Source organism: Drosophila rhopaloa, unplaced genomic scaffold (assembly GCF_018152115.1).
Source record: "Drosophila rhopaloa isolate 14029-0021.01 unplaced genomic scaffold, ASM1815211v1 contig_115, whole genome shotgun sequence".
NCBI classification, from domain to species: Eukaryota; Metazoa; Arthropoda; class Insecta; order Diptera; family Drosophilidae; genus Drosophila; species Drosophila rhopaloa.
This window is the reverse complement of record NW_025334990.1, coordinates 12,460,055-12,483,065: the sequence shown is the minus strand read 5'-3', so window position 1 is coordinate 12,483,065 and position 23,011 is coordinate 12,460,055. Positions and strand designations below refer to the sequence as shown.

General features: G+C 43.7%; 1 protein-coding gene across 1 annotated transcript in view; it reads left to right on the top strand.

Annotated features, from left to right (window-relative positions):
- LOC108040596 (neurogenic protein mastermind) overlaps positions 1-20,663 on the top strand; it is a 72,944-nt gene extending 52,281 nt beyond the window's left edge. Inside the window, exons 4-8 of the mRNA XM_017118101.2 lie at positions 48-2,069; positions 17,648-17,933; positions 18,068-18,129; positions 18,169-19,216; positions 19,277-20,663. Of these exons, the coding sequence (XP_016973590.1) occupies positions 48-2,069; positions 17,648-17,933; positions 18,068-18,129; positions 18,169-19,216; positions 19,277-19,938 (4,080 nt within the window). The 3' untranslated portion in view covers positions 19,939-20,663. The remainder of the gene's footprint in view (positions 1-47; positions 2,070-17,647; positions 17,934-18,067; positions 18,130-18,168; positions 19,217-19,276) is intronic.
- The last annotated feature ends 2,348 nt before the right edge of the window (positions 20,664-23,011 follow it).

Sequence of the window (23,011 nt, the reverse complement as noted above, 5' to 3'; positions counted from 1 at the left end):
TCCCACTAACTTATAATTTATTTTTTTCTATCCTCTTTCCCTTTTAGCAACAAAAAATCCTAAAACGACCCGCGGAGGATGTTGACAATGGCGCTGAACCGCCGCATAAGTTGCCCAATAATAACAACAATAGCAATAACTACAATGGCAACTCGAATGCCAACAACGGCGGCAACAGCAATGGCAACAACACCGGCAACAACAGCAACAACACGAACAACAACGGCAACGGCACCAACAACGGCAACAGCAACAACAACGGCTCTGAGAATCTAACCAAATTCTCTGTGGAAATAGTGCAACAGCTGGAGTTTACCACATCCGCGGCCAATTCGCAACCGCAACAGATTAGCACGAATGTCACTGTGAAGGCGCTCACCAATACGTCCGTGAAGAGTGAACCAGGAGTGGGCGGTGGCGGAGGGGGCGGCGGTGGAGGTGGTAGCGGCAACAACAACAACGGAGGCGGTGGAGGTGGCGGCAACAACAACAACGGGAACGGCAACGATCACCACCAGCAACAACAGCAACAGCAGCAACAACAAGGCGGCGGTCTGGGAGGCCTCGGCAATAATGGGCGTGGCGGGGGACCCGGCGGCATGGCCACGGGTCCCGGAGGCGTGGCCGGCGGCCTTGGCGGCATGGGCATGCCACCCAACATGATGTCGGCCCAGCAGAAGTCCGCGCTAGGCAATCTGGCCAATTTGGTGGAGTGCAAACGGGAACCGGATCACGATTTCCCCGATCTCGGCTCGCTGGACAAGGATGGCGGTGGTGGCCAGTTTCCCGGCTTCCCTGATCTCCTCGGCGACGACAACTCGGAGAACAACGACACCTTTAAGGATCTCATCAACAACCTGCAGGACTTCAATCCCAGTTTCCTCGACGGCTTCGATGAGAAACCGCTGCTGGACATCAAGACGGAGGATGGCATTAAAGTAGAGCCGCCGAATGCCCAGGATCTTATCAACAGCTTGAATGCAAAATCCGAGGGCGGCTTGGGTCATGGTTTCGGTGGCTTTGGCCTGGGTCTGGACAACTCGGGCATGAAGATGCGCGGCGGCAATCCCGGCAACCAAGGTGGCTTTCCCAACGGACCGAATGGCGGCGCAGGTGGCGGTGCCCCCAATAATGCGGGCGGAAATGGTGGAAACTCTGGTAATCTCATGTCTGATCATCCGCTGGCCGCTCAGACACTCAAACAAATGGCCGAGCAGCATCAGCACAAGAATGCCATGGGAGGCATGGGCGGTTTTCCCCGTCCCCCGCACGGCATGAACCCCCAGCAGCAGCAGCAACAGCAGCAACAACAGCAGCAGCAGCAACAGGCCCAGCAGCAACATGGTCAGATGATGGGACAAGGACAGCCGGGTCGCTATAACGACTACGGTGGCGGCTTCCCCAATGACTTTGGCCTGGGACCCAACGGTCCGCAGCAGCAGCAGCAACAGCAGCAACAGCCGCAGCAGCAACACCTGCCGCCGCAGTTCCACCAGAAGGGTCCTGGACCAGGAGCTGGCATGAATGTGCAGCAGAGCTTCCTGGACATCAAGCAGGAGCTCTTTTATTCCTCTCAAAACGATTTCGATCTCAAGCGCCTGCAGCAGCAGCAGGCCATGCAGCAGCAACAGCAGCAGCAACATCACCAGCAACAGCAGCAGCAGCCCAAAATGGGTGGCGTGCCGAACTTCAACAAGCAGCAGCAGCAGCAACAGGTGCCGCAGCAGCAACTGCAACAGCAGCAGCAATACTCGCCGTTCAGCAATCAGAATGCCAATGCGGCAGCCAATTTCCTCAATTGCCCGCCACGAGGTGGACCGAATGGCAACCAGCAGCCCGGCAATCTGCCGCAACAGCAGCAGCAGCCCGGCGGTGGACCGCAGCAGCAGCAGCAGCAACAGCAGCGCGGAAATGCCGGCAACGGGCAGCAAAACAATCCGAATGCCGGACCCGGCGGCAACACCTCCAATGCACCGCAGCAGCAGCAGTCCACAACCACCACGCTGCAGATGAAGCAGACGCAGCAGTTGCACATTAGCCAACAGGGCGGTGGAGCGCATGGCATTCAGGTGAGTCCAGTTTTACACTCGTATTATTTAGTCAGTTAAAAGCTATGGCGAAACCCCTTCCGAAAAAAAGAGCCCTAAAAACGGCCAAATGGGGCTTGTTGCCTAGATGGAGCTTATCCAATAACATAACGCTACTTAATGCCATTGACACGTATGTAAATTTCCATGCATATTTAAGTTATCAGCGTAACGAAGTCAACAGCTTTTCACGAAAATCCCGACAGCAGCAGCAGCAGCAGCAGAGGGAAAAAGCTCCTAGGGGGTGGTTTTTCCACATTGAGTGGAGTTCGCTGGTGTTTTCCACTCGAGCATTTCACTCAGCCCGGCCAATGCTTATTTTCTTTATATTTATCTTTTTTTCGTTGGGAAAGGATCATAAATCATGTTGGCCAAACAAGCCGAACAAACGAACCTTTGCCCGCTTTTCCCGCTCTCTCAGCGAGTTTTCCCGCTCTCTCTCTCGCTCTCTCTTTATTTTCCGCAGGGTTCGTTCTCCTGTCGCTTCGCGTTTAACCCTCGATTTTCCATTTCCACTCGCTCGCCGAGTTTATCTCTGTCCATTAATTTTACCACACATCTGTTCATAAAATTGCTCGTCGACCTGACGCTCGGCTTCAGTGAGTCCTCGGCAGCGAGCGAGTGTCCTGGCGCGGTGGCCTTCTCTCGTCAGTGTCCCTCGGCAACTGCCCCTGCCCCTCCCCCTGCCCACCGCCATTTCCCGCCACCCACTCCGCTCGAATTTCCCCAGTTTTCCATGTGCGCCATTTTCATTACGTGAGCGACAAGCGAACATTGCTGGGGAGCAAAAAGGACGCTAGCAGCAAAAAGAGGATTGAGCTTGGATTGCTATGGTTGCCTCGATTCCTCAGTTTTAGTTTAGGGTTTTTCTTGCATGGTAATTTTCTTTTTAAGGAGTCAAAAACCTTCAAGATCTCTTGGGCAAAAACCTTGACAGAAGGGAAATGAACTAAGCCATGCACTGGAATATCCAGACAAGGGAGGTTACAAGAAAACATGTGAAGCCTTAGAAGATCTGGCTGAATAAAAGCAATTTTAAGCTAAGGAAACAATCAAATAAGGAAAATAAGATTGATTACTCGACTATTTTTAGGAGAAAAGAGAAGCGAAAACACAACTTCAATTTTGACTTTATGTGGCAAGTGTTTAAAAAACATTAATATACGGTTTAACCTATATTGAAAGTATTTTTAAATGGCTTTTTATATTATTGTCATTCCAAATTCCTTAGAAACGTTAGCTATATCAAAGAATCCTACATAACTTATTCTTTCTAAAATCTTAATAAATTTATTGTTTTAATTCTTTGATGACCTTTAATAAACACATTTGTACTATGATATCTTTTATATATATTAAAATCTTTTTGTTTCTAAAGAAAGAGAGGTGTTAAACACATTTTAGGGCAAATTATAAAAAGTTAGTTACCATTTTGAAATTCCTTTAAGGTTTACTGTTAAACAGGAAGCTTTCGTATCTTTTTGATCCTTGTTTACTATGCATTTTTGGCAGCAGCCCCAAGTGCATGGGCCCATGAACATTTACTGAGCTCCGTCATCACTCATCCATATAGTAATGCATTCATCACTTCATTGCTCCGTAGCCTCCCCCCTCCGTATCTCTTTGCCCCCCGCCTTTGAGGGTCCTATTTTCCGGAAAAAGCGAGGGAATCGCTCTCACAAAAGCAATATTCCCTGGCCACATGCATCCTTACACACAATCCTACATATATGCACTAAACCTAACCCATATTCATTATCCGCTCCAAATTGTTTTCCTGTTATTTCGCAACAACAACAGCACCAACATTTCATTTACAAAATGAAAGTGCAAAACTTTTTAAGTTAAGTTTCATGTCGCTGAGTAGTTTTCATCAGAGAACAGCCAAAAAAGCATAAAAGAGAGAAACGGGAAAAAGGAGATAGAGCGAGAGAGGTAAATAGAGATAGAGATAGAAAGAGAGGGTCGAGTCGGTTTTGGCCTGGTCGAAAAAGGGACACGGCAACGGCATTTTATCCGATTTCTGGTCAGTTACACTGGAAAAAAATGCACCTCTGATTTGAAACTAATTGATTCTTTTTAGAAGACCAGATCTTTACATAATAAAATTACATAATTTTACATAATTTACATAATTTTTGTTCAAAATTCTTGAAATACATATATTTAAATAAAACGTTACATTGTCCATATAATATCAGAAACCGGTGCACTTTAATATTTTTTTCCGTGTACTGTTTCCTGGGCGCATTTAGCTCAAGTTTTACCATGAATTTCGTTCATGCATTAACCCTCGGCTGCCTGAGACTTTTCCCTCTTAACCACCCTAACCCCGCTGCATAGGAAAATAGTTGAAGCAAGTTGAGTGCCGTAGAAAAACGGGGGGGAAAAGCAGTTCGAGGAGGCGAAACTTGTTGACGATTGAGATTGAAATTTTTCGGGGTTTATTATAATTTTTTATTCCGACTGCCCACTAGCCACTCAGCGGCGTTTTTCATCGCCCTCTGGGCCTTGGCGTCTAGTTTTCCGACCCCCTGTGATTTTCCTCAGTGGATGCTGGTGGCTGGCCATAATCAAAGGCTGTCCTGGCGAATCCTTTGGTTCGCTTATCGGGCCAAGACACAACACGTATACACACTTAGGTCTAACGATATATTTGCATAGGACTCATTAAAAATGCCCCCAATGAGGAGGCATTTGGCCACGAGGGTTGCAAAAAGCCAAAACAGCATCGGATTCAACGAGTTTTCTCGGCTCAATAATAATTTTTAGGGGGAGCAAAAGTGGGGAAACCTCTTAAGTGCAAGAAATGAGCGGGCAAAGTGTAAAATGTACAATGTATATGACAAAGAACGGTGGCGCAAGAAGCGAATGGTGGAATATGCACAATAAATTAAGCGGGGGGCAAAAAAAGAATGGGAACAATATAAAGTTGAAGTGGAAGAATGTGTAGAAAAGGAGCGTCGGGCAAAAGAAAATTATACATTTTACTAATGAGGTTTTTTCCCTCCAGAAGGGTGACAGGCTATTTTAAGGGTTTTTCATTTGTGGACTAAGTATTTATGCTTTTCCGGGTAAATTAGTTTTTCCTTGGCGTGTTTAACAACTCATTAATATGGGTAATATGGGGATTAAGCCTTCTTGATCATCAATGATGTTATTTTAACTTTTTTATAAGGATTAAAAATATAAAAACTTTGGAAAACATACTTAGAAAGTTTGTTGTTCGCTCTTAAAGTTTTTTTTAAGGATATGCTCTCATTTTGTTTGACCTCCTTGAGAAATCTTAAAGTTGCTAACAAAATGGGTGACAACTAACAACTTGATAAAATTCTATAAATTAGTTTTAATAACAAAAAAGTTGTCTGGACTCAAAGAATTCAAAAATATTTATCAGATACTTATTGTGCAAAATGAAACTTACACGTATAACCAAAGCAACCGAACAGCCACAAAAAAATACAGGCAACAACCAAACCAAAAACAGCCGAAGCGTCGGGTAAAAGTTCAATGAATTCAAAATGTTGGCCATTTTGCATGTCCTGCATTAACTCGTTAAAATGCCAGCAACAACAGCGGAGAGCTGTAGTTCTAGCCACCGACGAATTTGTGTAAAATACAATAAAAAAATGAGGGGAGGGGGGAAAGAGGAGAAATGGGAGAAAGAGGAGACAGAGGAGAAAGGAGGCTTTGGTTGGGCGATCCGCAGGCGAAAGCGTCATCAAAATGCCAGGGCGCACAAAAGTATGCAGCGGAAATGTGCAAAACGTGAAAATGTGCGGAAATTATACTTGCCAGGCAGCCGCAGAAAGAGACAGACAGAGGGGGCGGCGAAAGAGACAGCTAGAGCGCAGAATGAAGAGAGGGTCATATCAGATTTTATGACTTGGCCCGGGCGACTTAATGAAGTAAGCAAGAAATGTGCTCGCACATGCGACCAACTCCAATGGCCCAACCCCAAATTTCGAACTCCAAGTCATCGTGTATCAAAAGGCAATAAATAATTTATAACCTCGACGATGTTGAGATCTAGGCAGCATCCAAAGTACACATAATGAAATGAAAAAGGCGGAAAAAGTGGCGATACAATGCGCAGGCGCCAAGGCAATAAAAGCAAATCCTCGAAACTCATTTGGGCCCGGAGATTTCCGACAACTCTTCACATAACTCGCCCTGACAGGGATTATGGGTCAGAACTTATTGGGCAGATTCTACATCTGTATAATGGAATTAACCTCTATAAATTTAACTTCCCCTTAGCAAAAAGGGAACTGCGGCTGTGGGGAAAACCAGCCTATTTATGAGCGAAAAACTTTTACAACAAAAAGGAAACATATTATTTCCCGTGCTCTTTCATAATTCAACGAATCTGCCGCTTGTTGTTTTTAGGTATCCAGTTTTTCGGATACCGCTCCGCTTGTGATTTCAGTTTCAGTTTCAGTTTTGTTTTTCTGGCCCGGCCCATTACCTAACGCAGTTGATGCTCTCAAAGGTCACATTATTTACCTTTTATATTCCCATTCGTGTCAGTTTCAGGGGGATTTTCCGGGGGGCTTGGCAAGATGGTTGCTTTTTGGCGCATCGAAATGTTGCTCGCTGCGAAAGCGAAGTTTCGTAATATTTTCATTCTGTTTTTCTTCTTTCACCGCTTTTGGCTGCGTTTCAATCAATTTGCAGGTGTTGAGAGAGTTTTTTTTCTTCTGTTTTTTGGGGAAAGGTAAAGCGGGAAAGTTGATGAACTTTGCCGGGGTTTTGGGGTTAAGTGTTTTGGCAGAGTATGAAGATGTGTGAAAATCATTTTATTCGCTTCTTTCAACTATATACTACTTTTTGGGCTGCCATGAGTTTCCCATTTTAATATGTCTTGAATTCCCCCTTTGCAATTATAGTTATCTGCCTTCTATTTGCGGCTCCCAGACTTTGAGGGATTATCCGGCAGCTTATGGCAGCAATATCAATCAGTTTATTCACACATCTCTAGCATTTAGCTGGAATATTTCATTTTCCTGGGGCTAAGCTTGCCTTCTATCTCTTTTTTTTGGGGGGCGGTTTTCCTCTGCTCTTTCTCACCTGGCCACTTGGATTGCCACCTTTCCGTTTTGCCCAGCATTTCCCTGCGGCGTTTCCTTTCAGCACTTCCCCTCAGCTATTTCCCCCTGCTGCTGGCATAAAATTTAATATTTGCGCGTGTTCTTAACCCCTCTATGCCCCCCTATTTCCTATATTTATATATATATACATATATATGTGTGTGTGTCTGTGCTTCTCCCCCTTCATCGTGATTATTATGCCATGTAATCTGCTTCATATAACACTGAGATGAAGACGTGGCAGCAGGAATGCGTAAGCAAGTGGCAAGTACTTTTAATACTTTCACCTCCTTGGGGCATCAGGATTGCACACAAACACACACACACACAGATAGACTACTTAGATGTATATATAAATATTACAGTTTTTAATCTATTTTAATGGAAATTATTCGCGAGGAACCAAGTTTTTCGCCAAAGCTACTGGTTTTGCATTTTATTTGCTATAATTTGCTTGTCGCCACTTGCTATTCAGGAGTTCGTTCTCCTGCTTCCTTTTTGTACTCTCCCTTATCCTTTTCTAAGTTTAATTTTTCTAATCTCGCAACAAATCCTGGTGGACGCTGCAAAGTATGCTATGCTTTTTACAAGGCTCTCTTTTGCAAATGTGTGTGTTTGGCGTGTCTGTGTGTTGGTGTGTTTGTGTGTGCTTTCTGCAAACAGCTCACGTCGCATATTTATAGGCTGCCAGGGCATAAAAAGCGATTCCAACTGGAGCCAAAGCTTGCCAAAAAGATTTACAAAATGTTGTTCGTCTTTTCTTGTTTTTTTTTTTGTTGATATATATTTTGTTGGTCTATTTAGATTGGCTTTGGGTCACTGTAAAAACTTTCGTTTAGGTATCAGCCAGTCTGGTTCTCTCCGGCTAAAAGTTGGTTGTTATCAACAAATGCAGCAGCCCTTGTATTCAAATTAGTTTTTATTTGAGATAGAGAAGGAAAATCAGAGCGAGACAGGCTGGCAGACAAGGTTGACATTCATATCAAAAACAAAGTATTTGCACAATTTGTTTAAATTTCATGCGCCACTCAGACAAACGCAAATTCATGTAAAATGTAAAAACCAACGAGGAGAAAACGAGGCAAAGGCAGGACAATTGGCAAACAAACGAGTCTTGGTCAGGTTAAAATTCTGGTCAGGATAAGCCGGAAAACGAGGCCTACAACTGCACGTTCATGCCAAAAACAAACACAACACAAACACATGGTCCGGCATTTGAAATTCCATTAAATTTTGTTGCTCTGGTCACACGCAAAATAATTTCCAGTGACATTTCCCAGGGTTTTCGTTGACAACCGAACTCATTTCATTAACTGCCCAAACAGAACGCACAATCTGTTGCCACTACACTGCATACAGGGATATATATAAATATATAGTATATGTTCTGGGGCCATAAATATGTCTGCCCGGCACTCAGTCCCTTCGACCATCCCCCCCCCACCCCTCCCCTCTCCTGCCTCATAACAACACCTTGGGCATCCAACCAGCCACCCACCCACTGCAGAAACGTTTTGCCCGGCCACTTTATCAAATTAATTACTTTGCCAACAGCCGGGATGAGTGAGTAGGGGGGGTGGGGAAGGGGAAGGGGAGGCGGGAGGTCAAGTGGTCAGGAAAGTTGTTGTTCACTTACATTTGCCACACTTTTACGGCCATAACACGAAATCCGACTGTGAAAACGATGAGGGGATTGGCAAAGGGTGAAGGGATCAAGTGGAATTATGGAATTGCAAACTGGATTTGAAATGGTTCCAGTAAATAAGCAGTTATCTATGAGAACTATGGGAATTTAAACTAAGTTAAATGGGATATATTTCACAAACAATGTTAAATGCATATTAACATTATATTTAATAACTTGTATTAATAATACAACTTATTTTCCCTTTGGTTTATGACTGTAGTGATCCTATAAAGTAATGAACATTATAATGAACATTAGGGAGAAGCACATTCCTTTTTGAAAAATGCACTCCATGTTCTTTTAATAAAATGCTTAGATTCTCGAAGAGCATTTGACGTCAATGCCTTTCAGCAGGTATTTGAAATATCAATCTCAGGCAGATTTAAGGATTTTTCCATTCGCTGCAATGCAGATATAGATTCTTAATACCTTAAATAGAACTCCTGTTGACGTCACTTGGAAAACAATTTAAATATAGACCATACAAAAAGTTGTCTCTCGTTTTTCCATGTCCCACATGAAAATCAATATAATGTAGACGCGAATGGTAACCAGTGTCACGCTAAATAATAAAGTAATTTTGGTTCTGTTTGTTCTTTTGTCATATGGAAACATTCCAGGGGAATTTAGGGCGAAGCAATACTTTACTTTAATTAAGATGCTTTGCCTTAAGTTTAATTTGTGCAAAAATAACCCTTTGTATGGCAACGCCCACTGGAAAATCGGAGTTTTCCCCTTAGGGCCCACGTGGCGTATGTGTAATTTTATATTGTTCAGCTACATTCATTTGATCTTAGCTGGGGGCGTGTGTGGGGGCGTGGCTGCGGTGCGTGTCTAATGCTCGTCACTTGAAAACTCGCCGAGCCAAAGTAATTGAAAATGTAAATGGTTGAGGTTAGTGGCAGCAGTGGAAAGCGGATAGAAATGGGGCGATGAGGATGTGGAAATGCCGTGAGTGGAATGTGGAAAGTGGAAAGTGAGTGAAAAGTAAGTGCAAAAAAGTAAAGTTTTTCGGGAGTGCGAGGGATCGGCTTTAGTCAGCTTAATTCCCATATCGGAGGTTGAGTCTATTTCGTGGCTTATGAAATGCTTTTATAATTAATAGCTCTTAATTATTCTAATATGAGTTTGTTGTGGTTTGAGATGCCTGAATTTGCTATACGCAATCGTATTTTTAGCCTAATTTGTAGTGATAAATCTCGTTGGAAAATTCCAACTTCAAAAAGCATACCTTCGCAAAACAAGCAACAACGATTTTCCATCTGTGGGCTAGAAATTCAATTCATGTGAAAAATAGTATCGAATTTAGGTGAAAATGCAGAGCAAATTTCCATGCAGGTGATATGCTGATCCTGAGGGAAAAAGGGGAATGGAAGGGGGCGGCCGGGTTGATATGGCTGGATAATTCTGCCAAATTTGCAGCTTTGCTTTTTTGTTTGTTGTTTGCATTCTGTTGTGTCCTCTATTTACCAAAGTGTGTGTGTGTGTGTGTATATGCGTACGTGTGCGTGTGCCTTTTCCTGTGTGTGTGTGTAAATAAAATTAACGAATGTTGAACTTTCTGCTGACAAAGTTCCGGCACATGCATAAGCAAATATGTTGAAAATTTGCAAAGAGGAATTGATTTTCGATTTATCGAAATAGAGGGGAAATCCGGTTTTTTTTTTTTTTGTTTTGCCGTCTAATTTTTAAAAGTTTATTTGCCGAGTTTTTAAAAGCCTGTTATATTTTTTGAAAATCACATTTAATTTGCTTCTTTTAATAAAACAAATATATTTAATAATTTGGCTATTTGATTTTTCGTTTTCGCTCATTTCTTCCGTGTATCTTGTTTATAAAAAAACATTGTCACGTTCTGCGTTTTTTTTTTTATTATTTATTTTTGCAAATCGCTAGCTGAGTCAGAGACACGCGCGTTTCTTTAGCGTTTTCATTTGTATCTCATAGATGCAGTCAGCCGAAAAGAGGCAAAAAGAAAGAAAGAATCGCAGCGAGAAGAATTCATCTGAATGCTCTTTCGATGTTGATCGTACGCTGGGCCTTTGTTCGCCCATTGTTCTTGTTGCTGTTGCCATGCAGCTGCTTTATCTATCAGATGCCAGCCAAATGACTCATCCGATTTGTGCCTTCAGCTGCGGTCTTTCCGACTTCTTCCCGCTTATCGTTTGTCTTCAGATAAGCACGATATACCTGCAGCGATCTCATCAGATTGATGCGAACTGCATTGTTCTTTCGCAGCTTGTTAATGCAGGAAGTCGGCTGCTAATCATATGATTATGATTGGGATCAGATCAGATCAGATCGGATGCGATCGACTTGATCGTGTAATGATCCCCATTAGCTTGCACATTATCCACAGCAATTACGGGCCAAATCAAATATTGTACTAAGCACGCAAAATATTTACACTAATTAGCTTGCAGTTTCTCTCCGGTCCAGTACACTCCACTACAAACGACTTGTTTTTTGCAGCGGCATTAAATCCCATTAAAGCATCTACAGCAATGCTACGGCTGCGAATTAAAAATGCAATTGCAAATTAAATTTAATTTAAAAATCCATCAAGTCGAGTGAACGACTGGGAATGGCGAACTGCAAATGCCTTTTGATTTTTATGCACTCCCGCCTCGTAATTGATGAAGAGAAATGGCAACAGCGGCAGCTGCAACCACAGCAAACATAAATATAAGTAATGAAATCATTGCCAGATTAGGTTCTATATCTGTCGATGTCTCACATTCACCAAATACTCATATATTCATGGAAAACTGTTAATGGCCTTTTGGCCCAAGAATGTCTGAATTTCTTAGAACTTGGCAGAGCATGAAGAGAGGAAATTAATTTATTATATTTTATTCATGCTTTGGATTCGGATTAGTTTTTTATAAGCATATAAATTGTTTAATGTGTTTTCTTTTTAGAAATCTGTAGGTATATGCTATCTAGATTTGCTGCTTTAATTTAAGTATTTTATAATATTTTAATGATATATTAGACATTATTATTTGTAAAATGTTGTACACTGAGATACAACTTTGTTTTATAGAGCAATATTCCTGTTAGTTCATTGAACTTAGTCCTGAAAAATGTCATTAACCCGTCCATAATTGGCTGGAGTATCCTGTTAAATTTTGATGGAGAAGCCTGGAGGGCAGAACTGTGTGAAAAAACCCTACCCGACCACGTAAACTTTTTTGACAGACGATCCATTAAAACGTTTTCATAAATTTGCCACAGGTGTGCCTGAGCGGTACATGTGCCGCCTATAGCTATTTATGTAAAATATGTATGTATCTGCACCCGAAAACCCCCTTTTTGAAATGAAGCCAACAAACAAATCGAAGTCATCCATCGCTACGGTCGAAAGCCAAAGCCAAATCCCAATAATTTAAGCCAGCCCCACCGATCCATTTGGGCTCTATTTCCCCCCTTTTGACCCACATGACATATGCATATAGTGCAGTTCATTTCGGGGCACCACAATGCACCCCGCCCCCTTTTCCACTGTATTCTCGTATATATATATATATATATATGCATTTGGGGGGCGCTCTCATGGCCATTTATGCCAAAATTTAATTTATAATTATTGCGAGTTTAATTTATGATCATTGACATGCTGCAGCAGCCGAAACACACACACACAGACACACACACACGAACACGAAAACCGCATTGAAAGTGGGGTGGATGTGGGCGGTGGGTGGTGGGCGGAGGGTAACCAGCTATTGTATCTATTCCTCGTTTCAATCCCCTTCTCCCCTGGCTGCAGATTGCATGGCATTGTGTGCAAACTGCAACTGTTCCAAAAGTTTTTCTCTCCTTCCCACGAGGAAAACTATAGGGTCCTTTGGGTGGCAGCTGGAAAATGGGGGAAAGGGGGGGGCGAAATGAGGAAAAGGGGCACAACTCATACCGCTTGCCTCGCTGAAAGTTGGCTGATATGTCGGCATCAACAATGATGATGATGACGGGAATGTGAATGTGGATGTGGAAGGATCCTGCAAGTGCATATGTGTGTGTGTATGGGGCAGTTATATCACACGCCCAGGAGATTTCCACTCCTCTGGCCAACAGTTAAGGATTGCCTGCATCTCGGAATGCGGATGGCATGCAGAGTGTGCTGGGAAGTAATCTGCACCAGGCATTTGCCACCGTAAGTGAGCATAATTACGTCAAATTGAACTCGAAGGAATTGCACAGGGATCAAGTTATTTTGCTTCATTCGCTTAGAACACAAGTGAGGTGAAATACATCATCTTATCATTAATGATATTTATTTTAATATGATTGATCTTTATTTATAAAGCTTTCTTTAGTTACCAATCGGCATACAAATTAAACATCAAATTCATTAAGATTATTTGATGTTAATTTATATAGATAATATTGGGATGTCATAGCAATTCGAAAATCTTTCTTCTGTTAAATATCTAATAATAAGGTTCTTAGCTTTAGAAGAATCTTTAATTTTCAATAAAATTAGATTACCTTCTCTACCCTCGGCAATCGCATTTTGGGAGTCCTGTGTTTTCCTGCTTGTCGCTGGCAATTAAAAATCAAATTCGCTTTGCTCTAACGCTTTTCCAAATGGGATTACGCCCGTTTCCCATATCTCCATCCCCACCCTCCCTCCTCCACCCCCTGTCATAATTTCGTTAAATAACGCAGCGCGGACACCTCATTGGATGGGATTGGATTGGATTGGATCGCCGTGAAGTGGAGCAGAGGAGTTCCCCGGCGGGGGTGAGGGGGTCGAGGCAGCTAGTTTATGTCACACAAATATCCAATGACAGACACCCAACGGGTGGCTATCCTCCGCTCCTCCGCTCCTGCCATCCACCCCTCCCCTCCTCGGAATTCCCTTGGCTTCATTTTGGATTTTTTGGCTTCGCTGCCAAAAATAAGGAAGAAAAAGTATATGGCAAAGCAGCGGCGAAATAGGGAAAGAGCAAAACTAAAGCCCAGACTAAATCATGTTGGGGCAGTTGTTAGTGGGCGTCAGTAGGCGTGGCCCCTCTTTGCTAATTTCATTGACTCTTCAATTTTTGGTCGGCTGCCAAGCTGCTCTAAGTGGGTGGGTGGTTTATGAGTTACTTTTGCCCATCTCCATTTACAGTCCAACTTCTTTAACTACATCAGAAATTACACTAAATAAAGTTTAAGTGTTTGCGAATAGGTTTTGTGTTTTATTTAGATTTTATAAAAATACTTACCTGTTTTTAATGGAAAATAATACATTTTCTTCCTCTTCTTTGTATAAAAAATAAAAGCTATTCAAATTAGAAAATGTAGTAATAGCAGTTATTTTTAAATGAATCCTTTCGTGAGTGTTTTTAGAACTAAGCTAAACAAAATGAAATATTATAGGTACATTTTACATTTTAGAGTGCCAGTGTATCTAAATAATTTTGAGTTTTCGAGGTACAACTGTTCCCTAAGCAAACCTTTAATTATAGTTTTGCTTAGGAAATTGCTACCCTGAGGAAAGTGAAAAGCCTGAAAAGGATAGGTTGCTTGCAATAATAATTAATCATAAAACCTCTTGTTGAGATTTTTCGCACCTGCTTGTTGGGTCTGGCAAGTTTTTCAATTACTTTAAGTGCAAGTGGGCAACAAGTTTGGAAGTGGGTTTCGTTTTCGTCACTTTCGAGGCGGGTACAGTTGTGCCTGGTCATCCAAGCGGAGTTGAGGATATGTGAGCACCCCTCAAAAAAACAAAAAAGGGGACCGAAGTTCCTTTGGAGTTTTATGTTCTTCGTTTGGTATCTTTGTTTTCATTTTTTTTTTTTTGCTTCTCACTGTTGTACTCCAGCCTTACATGTGTCACACACACACACACACAGACACACACATATGCAGGCCACTGGCAGGATAGTCACATATATCATTGTCAAGTCTATATGCAAGGCACCCCCTGCCCCCGATTCTGTGGCACCCCCTCTCACCCTGGGATATCATTCCCTTGACGGCGCGTGGGGCGTGCGGCAATCTTTTTGGCTTGTCAAATGCGCATTTCCTGCTTAGAGTCCTTGCTGCTGCCTCCCAGTAACTGTGTGTGTGAGTGTGTGTGTATCTCCTCTTTGACTGTGTGCGTGTATCTGTGTTTGTCTCCAGCGCAATCAATATGGCGGCGCTGGGGTAATAGCTGCAGGATTTACGCGCTCGTGCGGCGTCTCCGGTTTACCCGCAAGTTCCCCGCCCCCAACCTCCAACCACCTCCGCCCACATCCCTTGCCCCTCGTCCTCGGCAGTTACCTTTAAACTTTTTTTATTGATATTTTATGTATTAGTGGGGGTGTATCCGCAAGTGGGTGGCTGGGTTTTTGTCTTTTTATGAAAGCTGCTGTAATGATTTGTTTTATGAACTTGTTCCTGACTTCGATCCGCAGCCAATCGATGTTAAGCCAAGGCCCATCGACTTCATTTGGGCAATGTATTTATGGCCGAAAGTAGAGGAAAAAGCGGTTATCCTTGGGCGTACTAAAACCAACAAGTTATTTTGCCTGACCAAAAAACAGGGTCTGCCGTGAAGTATATAAGAAGTAGAAATTTCAAATGAATTCTGTGTTTTATTTAAAACACATTTTACTGAAAAAAGTATAAATCATTTCTGTTTTTAAAACGACAATAGTAGCTAAAAATGTTGGGAAAAAGATTTCTCTGTCTGCATATAACCACACACATCCTGCCTATTCCATTTTGCACTCTGAGCTGCCTTTTTACACCTCACCTTTAGATTCTGAGAGGCAGGCAGGCATGATTTATGGCCAACATTCGAACAGAGTGGGTTGTGGGTGGTGTTTGCTTGGCGGTTTCGCAGAAGGTTACCACACACCGAGCACCACACTCCACACACACCGCCCAATGCCAAAGCCAAGGCACTAAACTTCAATTAGCCCCGACGAGAGTCCATGACTTTTAATCAGCGTACTTTACGCCACTCACTCGCACTCGCATTCGCGCGCCCTCTCGCTCGCACTCCCCCCATGCTCCACTCTTGGCCTCCTGCTCGCACGCGAGTTCGAAATGAAAATGCGTGGAGCTGCAGAAAACACACAATAAATTAAACCAACAAGCAATTACAGCAACAACGCGAAATGAAGGAGGCACAGGAAGAAAGGCTGTAGTTAAAAGGATAGACATTGTGGTATCCTGTATTTAGGGATACATCCTGTGGACAAGTTGAATACACATTATTGCTATTTTAATAAATGATGAATTAACACTTCTTCTTGGAATGAACTAAATCTTAAAATCAAAAATAAAATTTAATTTCATTATATAGTTTCTGAGCTCTTCACTTTCAAAAATGTACATAGTTAAAATCCTTACATAAAAACTAATGTTTTTGATTTTATCACAAAGAGTTTTGTAAGTTCTTAAAGCTCAACCAAATTTTAAAATAATTTTTAAAATATTCAATGGAAAATTCTTTTTAAGTAAACTTTACGCCAATTCCTATATACCCTTTACTTTTCAAACTAATGGATAGCAAAAAGGCAAACGCAACCTGAAAGTTGCTTAGTGCGCTTGATGTTGCTGGTGTGTTTGTTGCAGTTGTTGCTATTACCATTGCTGATGGTCACACATGAAATGTAAAAACCCCTTGAAGGGTGAAGAAAATAAGCCTTGAATTTTCCCCCAAGCCAGGAAAATCGCCGTGGAAACTATATGTAAAACTTCGATTCCAGGGTGTGTGGTGTGTCCGGTGAGAAGATTTATTTGTAGCCCGCAGATTCCAGTTCGAGGTGGCGAGTTCCGAGGGCAAACACTCGAAGGCAAAAGGGGGTGTTGGGTTATGGGTTCTGGGTTTTGGGTGGAAAGGTTGAGTGGCAAAGTGGGAGTCGACATTGAAGCTACCAGGGTCGATCGCTTGCGCTGTCCTCCACTCATTTTGCATGTCGTTCGACGCTCTTTTTCGGGCGGCCCATTACAATAACAAATGAATGGCAAATTTGCTGCTCAGTGGGGGGAATCCCCCGCACACACATACACGCGCAGAAGAGCTCACACAGACAGACGGACGCAGGAAAGTAGACTATGAAAAAGTGCCGAAAGATTTATGCTTGCCACTGGCTTCTCCTTCTTCCACTTTCCCACTTTGTAAGTGTGCGTTTGGCAGTCAATGCGGATTCGAAAGCCATCCTGGCGATAATAAGCTTGAAAGGCCACCACCCACTATATGTGTGTGTGTGTGTGTGTGGCAGTGGGAGTGTGTGCGTGGGCGACACATCGAGCTGACAGCAAATGAGACAGCTGCAAATGGAGAAGGTGTTGGCCTGCCTCCCTTTTCCGGGCCCATGGATGCCAAGCTATGTGTCGGGTATTAGCCTCGAAAATCCCTCGCACTGGCATGCCAGGCAAATTACCAGAGTGCCAGTAGCCGGTGACAACCATTCAAGTGCCCTGTCGAAAGTGGGTGGATGTCCCAAAACACCGCAAGCAACTAAGATCAAAGATCCACACGATATGCCTGAAGTCAATTGAGTCTTTTTTTCAAAACCTCAAAACCTCAAAACCTTCGGAGTATTAATATAAACATTAAGAATCAGTTTAATTAATCTTTTAATTAAAAAAGCTCCCTGACATACAAAATCATAAATAAAAGATAAATAGGTGCTTGAAGCCTAACTCCAGTTTTTAATAAATAATGTTTCTGCAGGTTATTTTCAATGCCAAATTGGCATTTTTATCCACTTCTACATATTATGTTTGATCTAAAAATATATAAATAGGTCTACAAATAACTAATATCTCTCTACAATCTTATTTTCTAACAGGTGTCGGCTGGTCAGCATCTGCATCTGAGTGGCGACATGAAGAGCAACGTCTCGGTGGCCGCGCAGCAAGGTGTCTTCTTCAGTCAGCAGCAGGCGCAACAGCAGCAGCAGCAGCAACAGCCCGGCGGCAACAACGGACCCAATCCCCAGCAGCAGCAGCAACAGCCGCATGGCGGCAACGCTGGCGGCGGAGTGGGCGTTGGTGTGGGCGTGGGCGTGGGCAACGGCGGTCCCAATCCCGGACAGCAGCAGCAGCAACCAAATCAAAACATGAGCAATGCAAATGGTAAGCAAAGTAGTTTAAATTCTTTCTTTATTGCACGCACATATATTTTATTTTAATATGCATATTAAACCAAAGATTAAACATAGAGCATTTAAATTGATCCCATCTTATCCATCCATCTCTTTCCATTCCAGTTCCCTCCGACGGCTTCTCGCTCTCCCAGAGCCAAAGCATGAACTTCAGCCAGCAGCAGCAGGCGGCGGCGGCGGCGGCAGCAGCGGCGGCAGCGCAGCAGCAACAGGCGGCCGCCCAGCAGCAGCAGGTGCCGCCCAACATGCGCCAGCGTCAGACGCAAGCGCAGGCGGCGGCTGCAGCAGCGGCGGCGGCAGCGGCGCAGGCGCAAGCGGCGGCCAATGCCAGCGGTCCGAATGTGCCGCTCATGCAGCAGCCGCAGGTCGGAGTGGGCGTGGGTGTGGGCGGCGTTGGCGTGGGCGTTGGCGTAGGTGTGGGCGTGGGCAATGGAGGCGTGGTCGGCGGACCCGGCTCCGGCGGTCCCAACAACGGTGCAATGAATCAGATGGGCGGTCCCATGGGCGGCATGCCGGGCATGCAGATGGGCGGACCCATGAACCCGATGCAGTTAAACCCCAACGCTGGCGGTCCGACCGCCCAGCAGATGATGATGGGCGGCGTTGGGGGCGGCGGCGGCGGACCTGGCCAGGTTCCGGGGCCCGGTCCAGGACCCAATCCCAACCAGGCCAAGTTCCTGCAGCAGCAGCAGATGATGCGCGCCCAGGCGATGCAGCAGCAGCAGCAGCACATGTCCGGAGCCCGTCCACCACCGCCCGAGTACAATGCCACCAAGGCGCAGCTGATGCAGGCGCAGATGATGCAGCAAACGGTGGGCGGCGGTGGCGTGGGCGTCGGCGGCGTGGGCGTCGGCGGTGTGGGCGTGGGAGGCGTCGGTGGCGCCAACGGCGGTCGCTTCCCCAACAGCGCTGCCCAGGCGGCGGCCATGCGGCGCATGACCCAACAGCCCATCCCGCCCTCCGGTCCGATGATGCGGCCCCAGCATGCGATGTATATGCAACAGCATGGCGGAGCGGGCGGCGGTCCCAGGAGCGGAATGGGCGTACCCTATGGCGGCGGAGCGGGCGGACCAATGGGCGGTCCGCAGCAGCAGCAAAGGCCGCCGAATGTCCAGGTCACGCCCGATGGCATGCCAATGGGTTCGCAGCAGGAGTGGCGGCACATGATGATGACGCAACAGCAGACGCAGATGGGCTTCGGCGGACCAGGTCCTGGTGGACCCATGCGACAGGGACCCGGAGGATTTAATGGAGGTAAGCTCTTAGTAAAATATCTATAAGAATCCTAAATAATGATTTGATCTCCCTTTGCAGGCAACTTCATGCCGAATGGTGCACCCAATGGTGCAGCGGGAAGTGGACCCAATGCTGGTGGCATGATGTCAGGCCCTAATGTGCCGCAAATGCAGCTGACCCCGGCCCAAATGCAGCAGCAACTGATGCGGCAACAACAGCAGCAGCAGCAGCAACAGCAGCAGCACATGGGTCCTGGTGGCGGCAACAACATGCAGATGCAGCAACTGTTGCAGCAGCAACAGGCCGGCGGCGGGGGCAACATGATGGCCAGCCAGATGCAGATGTCCAGCATGCACATGAGCCAGACCCAGCAGCAGATCACCATGCAGCAGCAGCAGCAGTTCGTGCAGAGCACCACCACGACCACGCACCAGCAGCAGCAGATGATGCAGATGGGTCCGGGGGGCGGTGGTGGCGGCGGAGTGCCCGGTTCGGCCAGCAACAACAACGGCGGCGGCGTGGGCGTCGGAGGCGTGGCAGCGGGCGGAGGCAACTCCGCGTCGACCATTGCCAGCGCCAGTTCCATCAGCCAGACGATCAACTCGGTGGTGGCCAACTCGAATGATTTGTGTCTCGAATTCTTGGACAACCTGCCCGTGGACAGCAACTTCTCCACGCAGGATCTGATCAACTCCCTCGACAACGACAACTTCAACCTGCAGGACTTCAACATGCCGTAGACTGTCGGGAACCACTCAAACACCACCTCCAGCCAGCACCAAACACAACCACCACCACCACCACCACCACCACCATAACCACCACGATGTTGCCTCAGTTTTGTTTAGATTTTTATTTTGTTGCCTGTTGTTGTTATATTGGCCTGGGCAGCCGTACCCAAACCGCCCTGCCACCCTACCGCCCCCCCCACTCGGCCCCGCCCCCGTTCCTGCCAACGAAGTTATTTTGTTTGTTATTTGTGTGTGAATTTATTCCTAAGCTAAGTTCGTTCGTCTATGTACTCTAATTTCGCGGGCTCCACTGTATTGTATTGTATTGTATTGTATGTATTATTAGAGCTGTTCCCAAGGTCCAAGGCGTGCGCCAAAATGGGGCGTGGCACCGGCGAGAGTTCGCAAGACATTCCATATGCACCGGTCGAACTAGGGAATTAGGGAAATTCGAAAAGTATTTGCAAGTACTTTAAAATCAACCGAACAGATTTCAAATTCACATACACACCGACACACAGACTCGCTGTGTAACTTAAGCACTTGTACTTAATGCAAATTTTAGTGCCACGCCCAGCGGATTGCACGCCCCATTTCGTTTGATTACTTAAGCAAACAACCAGATGAAATAATGGAAGCAAACGCAAAAAGAACCAACAACAAAACAAAATCGAAAAACAAAACACAAAATAGTTGTACATTTTATATTGTATTTAATTTTATTTAATTTTTATAAAAACAAAATCGACAAACTAAAAGAAAGAAAGAAACAAAAAAAAAATGGGAAAACAAAATCGAGAAACTGTCAGAATAAAGAGCAAAAATATTGGTGATATTTTAAATGCTTAAAACACAAATTGAAAAATAAGCGAATCAAATGAGAAAACAACAAAATGCGAAGACCACAAAGCAAAATGAAAGGGAAGAACTTTTTAAAAACAACATAAATTTGAGAATGAGAAACAGTTATTATTATTATAATTCTAATTATTATTGTACATTAATTTTTTTAGAAGAGTTCATTTTTAAATGGAATTTTAAACGCGGAGCAACAGTGCGAGAAATGCGCAAAACAAAACATATTTAAAAAATATACACTATATATTATGCGTAGTTTTTGGTAGTGAAACGTAATTAGTAGTTTGTTAAATAAATTGATATACACCCACAAATACATAATATACAAATCATATGTATGCGATCCGATATATTTGATTACTGTAAAAGCAGCGCTAACAATTTACGAGTATATAACTAGTTCTAAGTCGCCACAAAATGTTTGAGGAGATAAGCGGAGATCGAAATTTATATTTACTACATGCGCCTGGCCGCATTACCAAGTGATGCCATGCCAAGCCAAGCCACGCCCACATAGATGAGGAGGAGGAGGACGAACAATATTAGAGCAAACAAGAAATCGCGAAAAGAAGCAAATGAAAACGCCAGAGATTCCAGCAATGAAATTATTGTACGACAACTAATTAGAGCAATTCCATAAGTCCGTAAGTTAGACGTTCAGTTGAGGCCATAGAAATTTTTGAATCGGGCACAGCGGTTGCCACTTCCACAATTATATAGTAACAGACAGCTCACAGCCATTTTTGCAGAGTTTACATTAATTAGGATCGACAGCAACAAATCCATAGCACACGCCTAGCAAAAAAATATATAAAATAAATTTAATGAAAAGTATTTAAGCCGCAGACAAACAAAACGATAAAAATCTAACAAAATTTACTATTACAATTATAAATGAATAAAATACGCGAATTGTAGTTTGTAATTAATGCTAAAGATACGAAGTAAAAATTTGTTTATAACTATTATATACCGCAAATTATATATACACTATTATTACTATATACAATATGGCATATTATTATTACATATATATTTCACCATGAAAGCAAACTAGCGAGCAAAATCGTAAGGTGTTCAGAAGCCGCCTCGCTAAGCAGTTCCATTGATCACTTCAGGCCAATCCCGGCGAGAAACAGAAGCAAATCCGAACTTGATATCAATTAACAAGAAAGCAACCAGCTGCCAGCGGCAAACCAAAACATAAAATATGTGTTTACCATTTCAACACTGCAAAGGAAGGACAAGAGCATCGCAATGCTTTAAGCCTATATTAATTTCACCCAAACAAAATCGATTTGGGCAAGCGTTTGGTTTTCTATTTGATTAGCCGAAATGTATTGGTGCGTTAGCCTTCTGTTTGCCGTTCTGTTGTTCTCCGAGATTGAACGAAATGTTGGGAAGCAAAAACAAACATTTAAAAATGTTCTTTTACTATTAAAAAAGGAAAGTAACAAAATAAAATAGAAAAATATTACTTTTGTAAATAAACTAAATGATGTTTTTATTCACTGGCACTCTTTCTCTGTGAGTTTGGAAACAATTATGGATATTATTTTTTGGGAAAGAGGTGAAGAAATAATTACCAAATTTGGACTTTCCAACACATGACGATTATTTCATAGGGTTTTGATCAAAAAACCGAGAAAAAGTTGATTTTTCCGGATCTCCGGATTTCAAAAATGAAAATTTTGAGCTGTGAATGCCACTCGATTGGAAATTTTATAACGAATTCAACAAGGTATGCCATTCCAACATGTGCCCATTATTTCCCAGGTTTTTGATCAAAAAACCGATAAAAAAGTTGATTTTTCCGGATCTCCGGATTTCAGCATTTTTGAGAAGGGGTTACATCATCTATTTTGGCGAAAAACCGACCAAAATGAAAATTTTGAGCTGTGAATGCCACTCGATTGGAAATTTTATAACGAATTCAACAAGGTATGCCATTCCAACATGTGCCCATTATTTCCCAGGTTTTTGATCAAAAAACCGATAAAAAGTTGATTTTTCCGGATCTCCGGATTTCAGCATTTTTGAGAAGGGGTTACATCATCTATTTTGGCGAAAAACCGACCAAAATGAAAATTTCGAGCTGTGAATGCCACTCGATTGGAAATTTTATAACGAATTCAACAAGGTATGCCATTCCAACATGTGCCCATTATTTCCCAGGTTTTTGATCAAAAAACCGATAAAAAGTTGATTTTTCCGGATCTCCGGA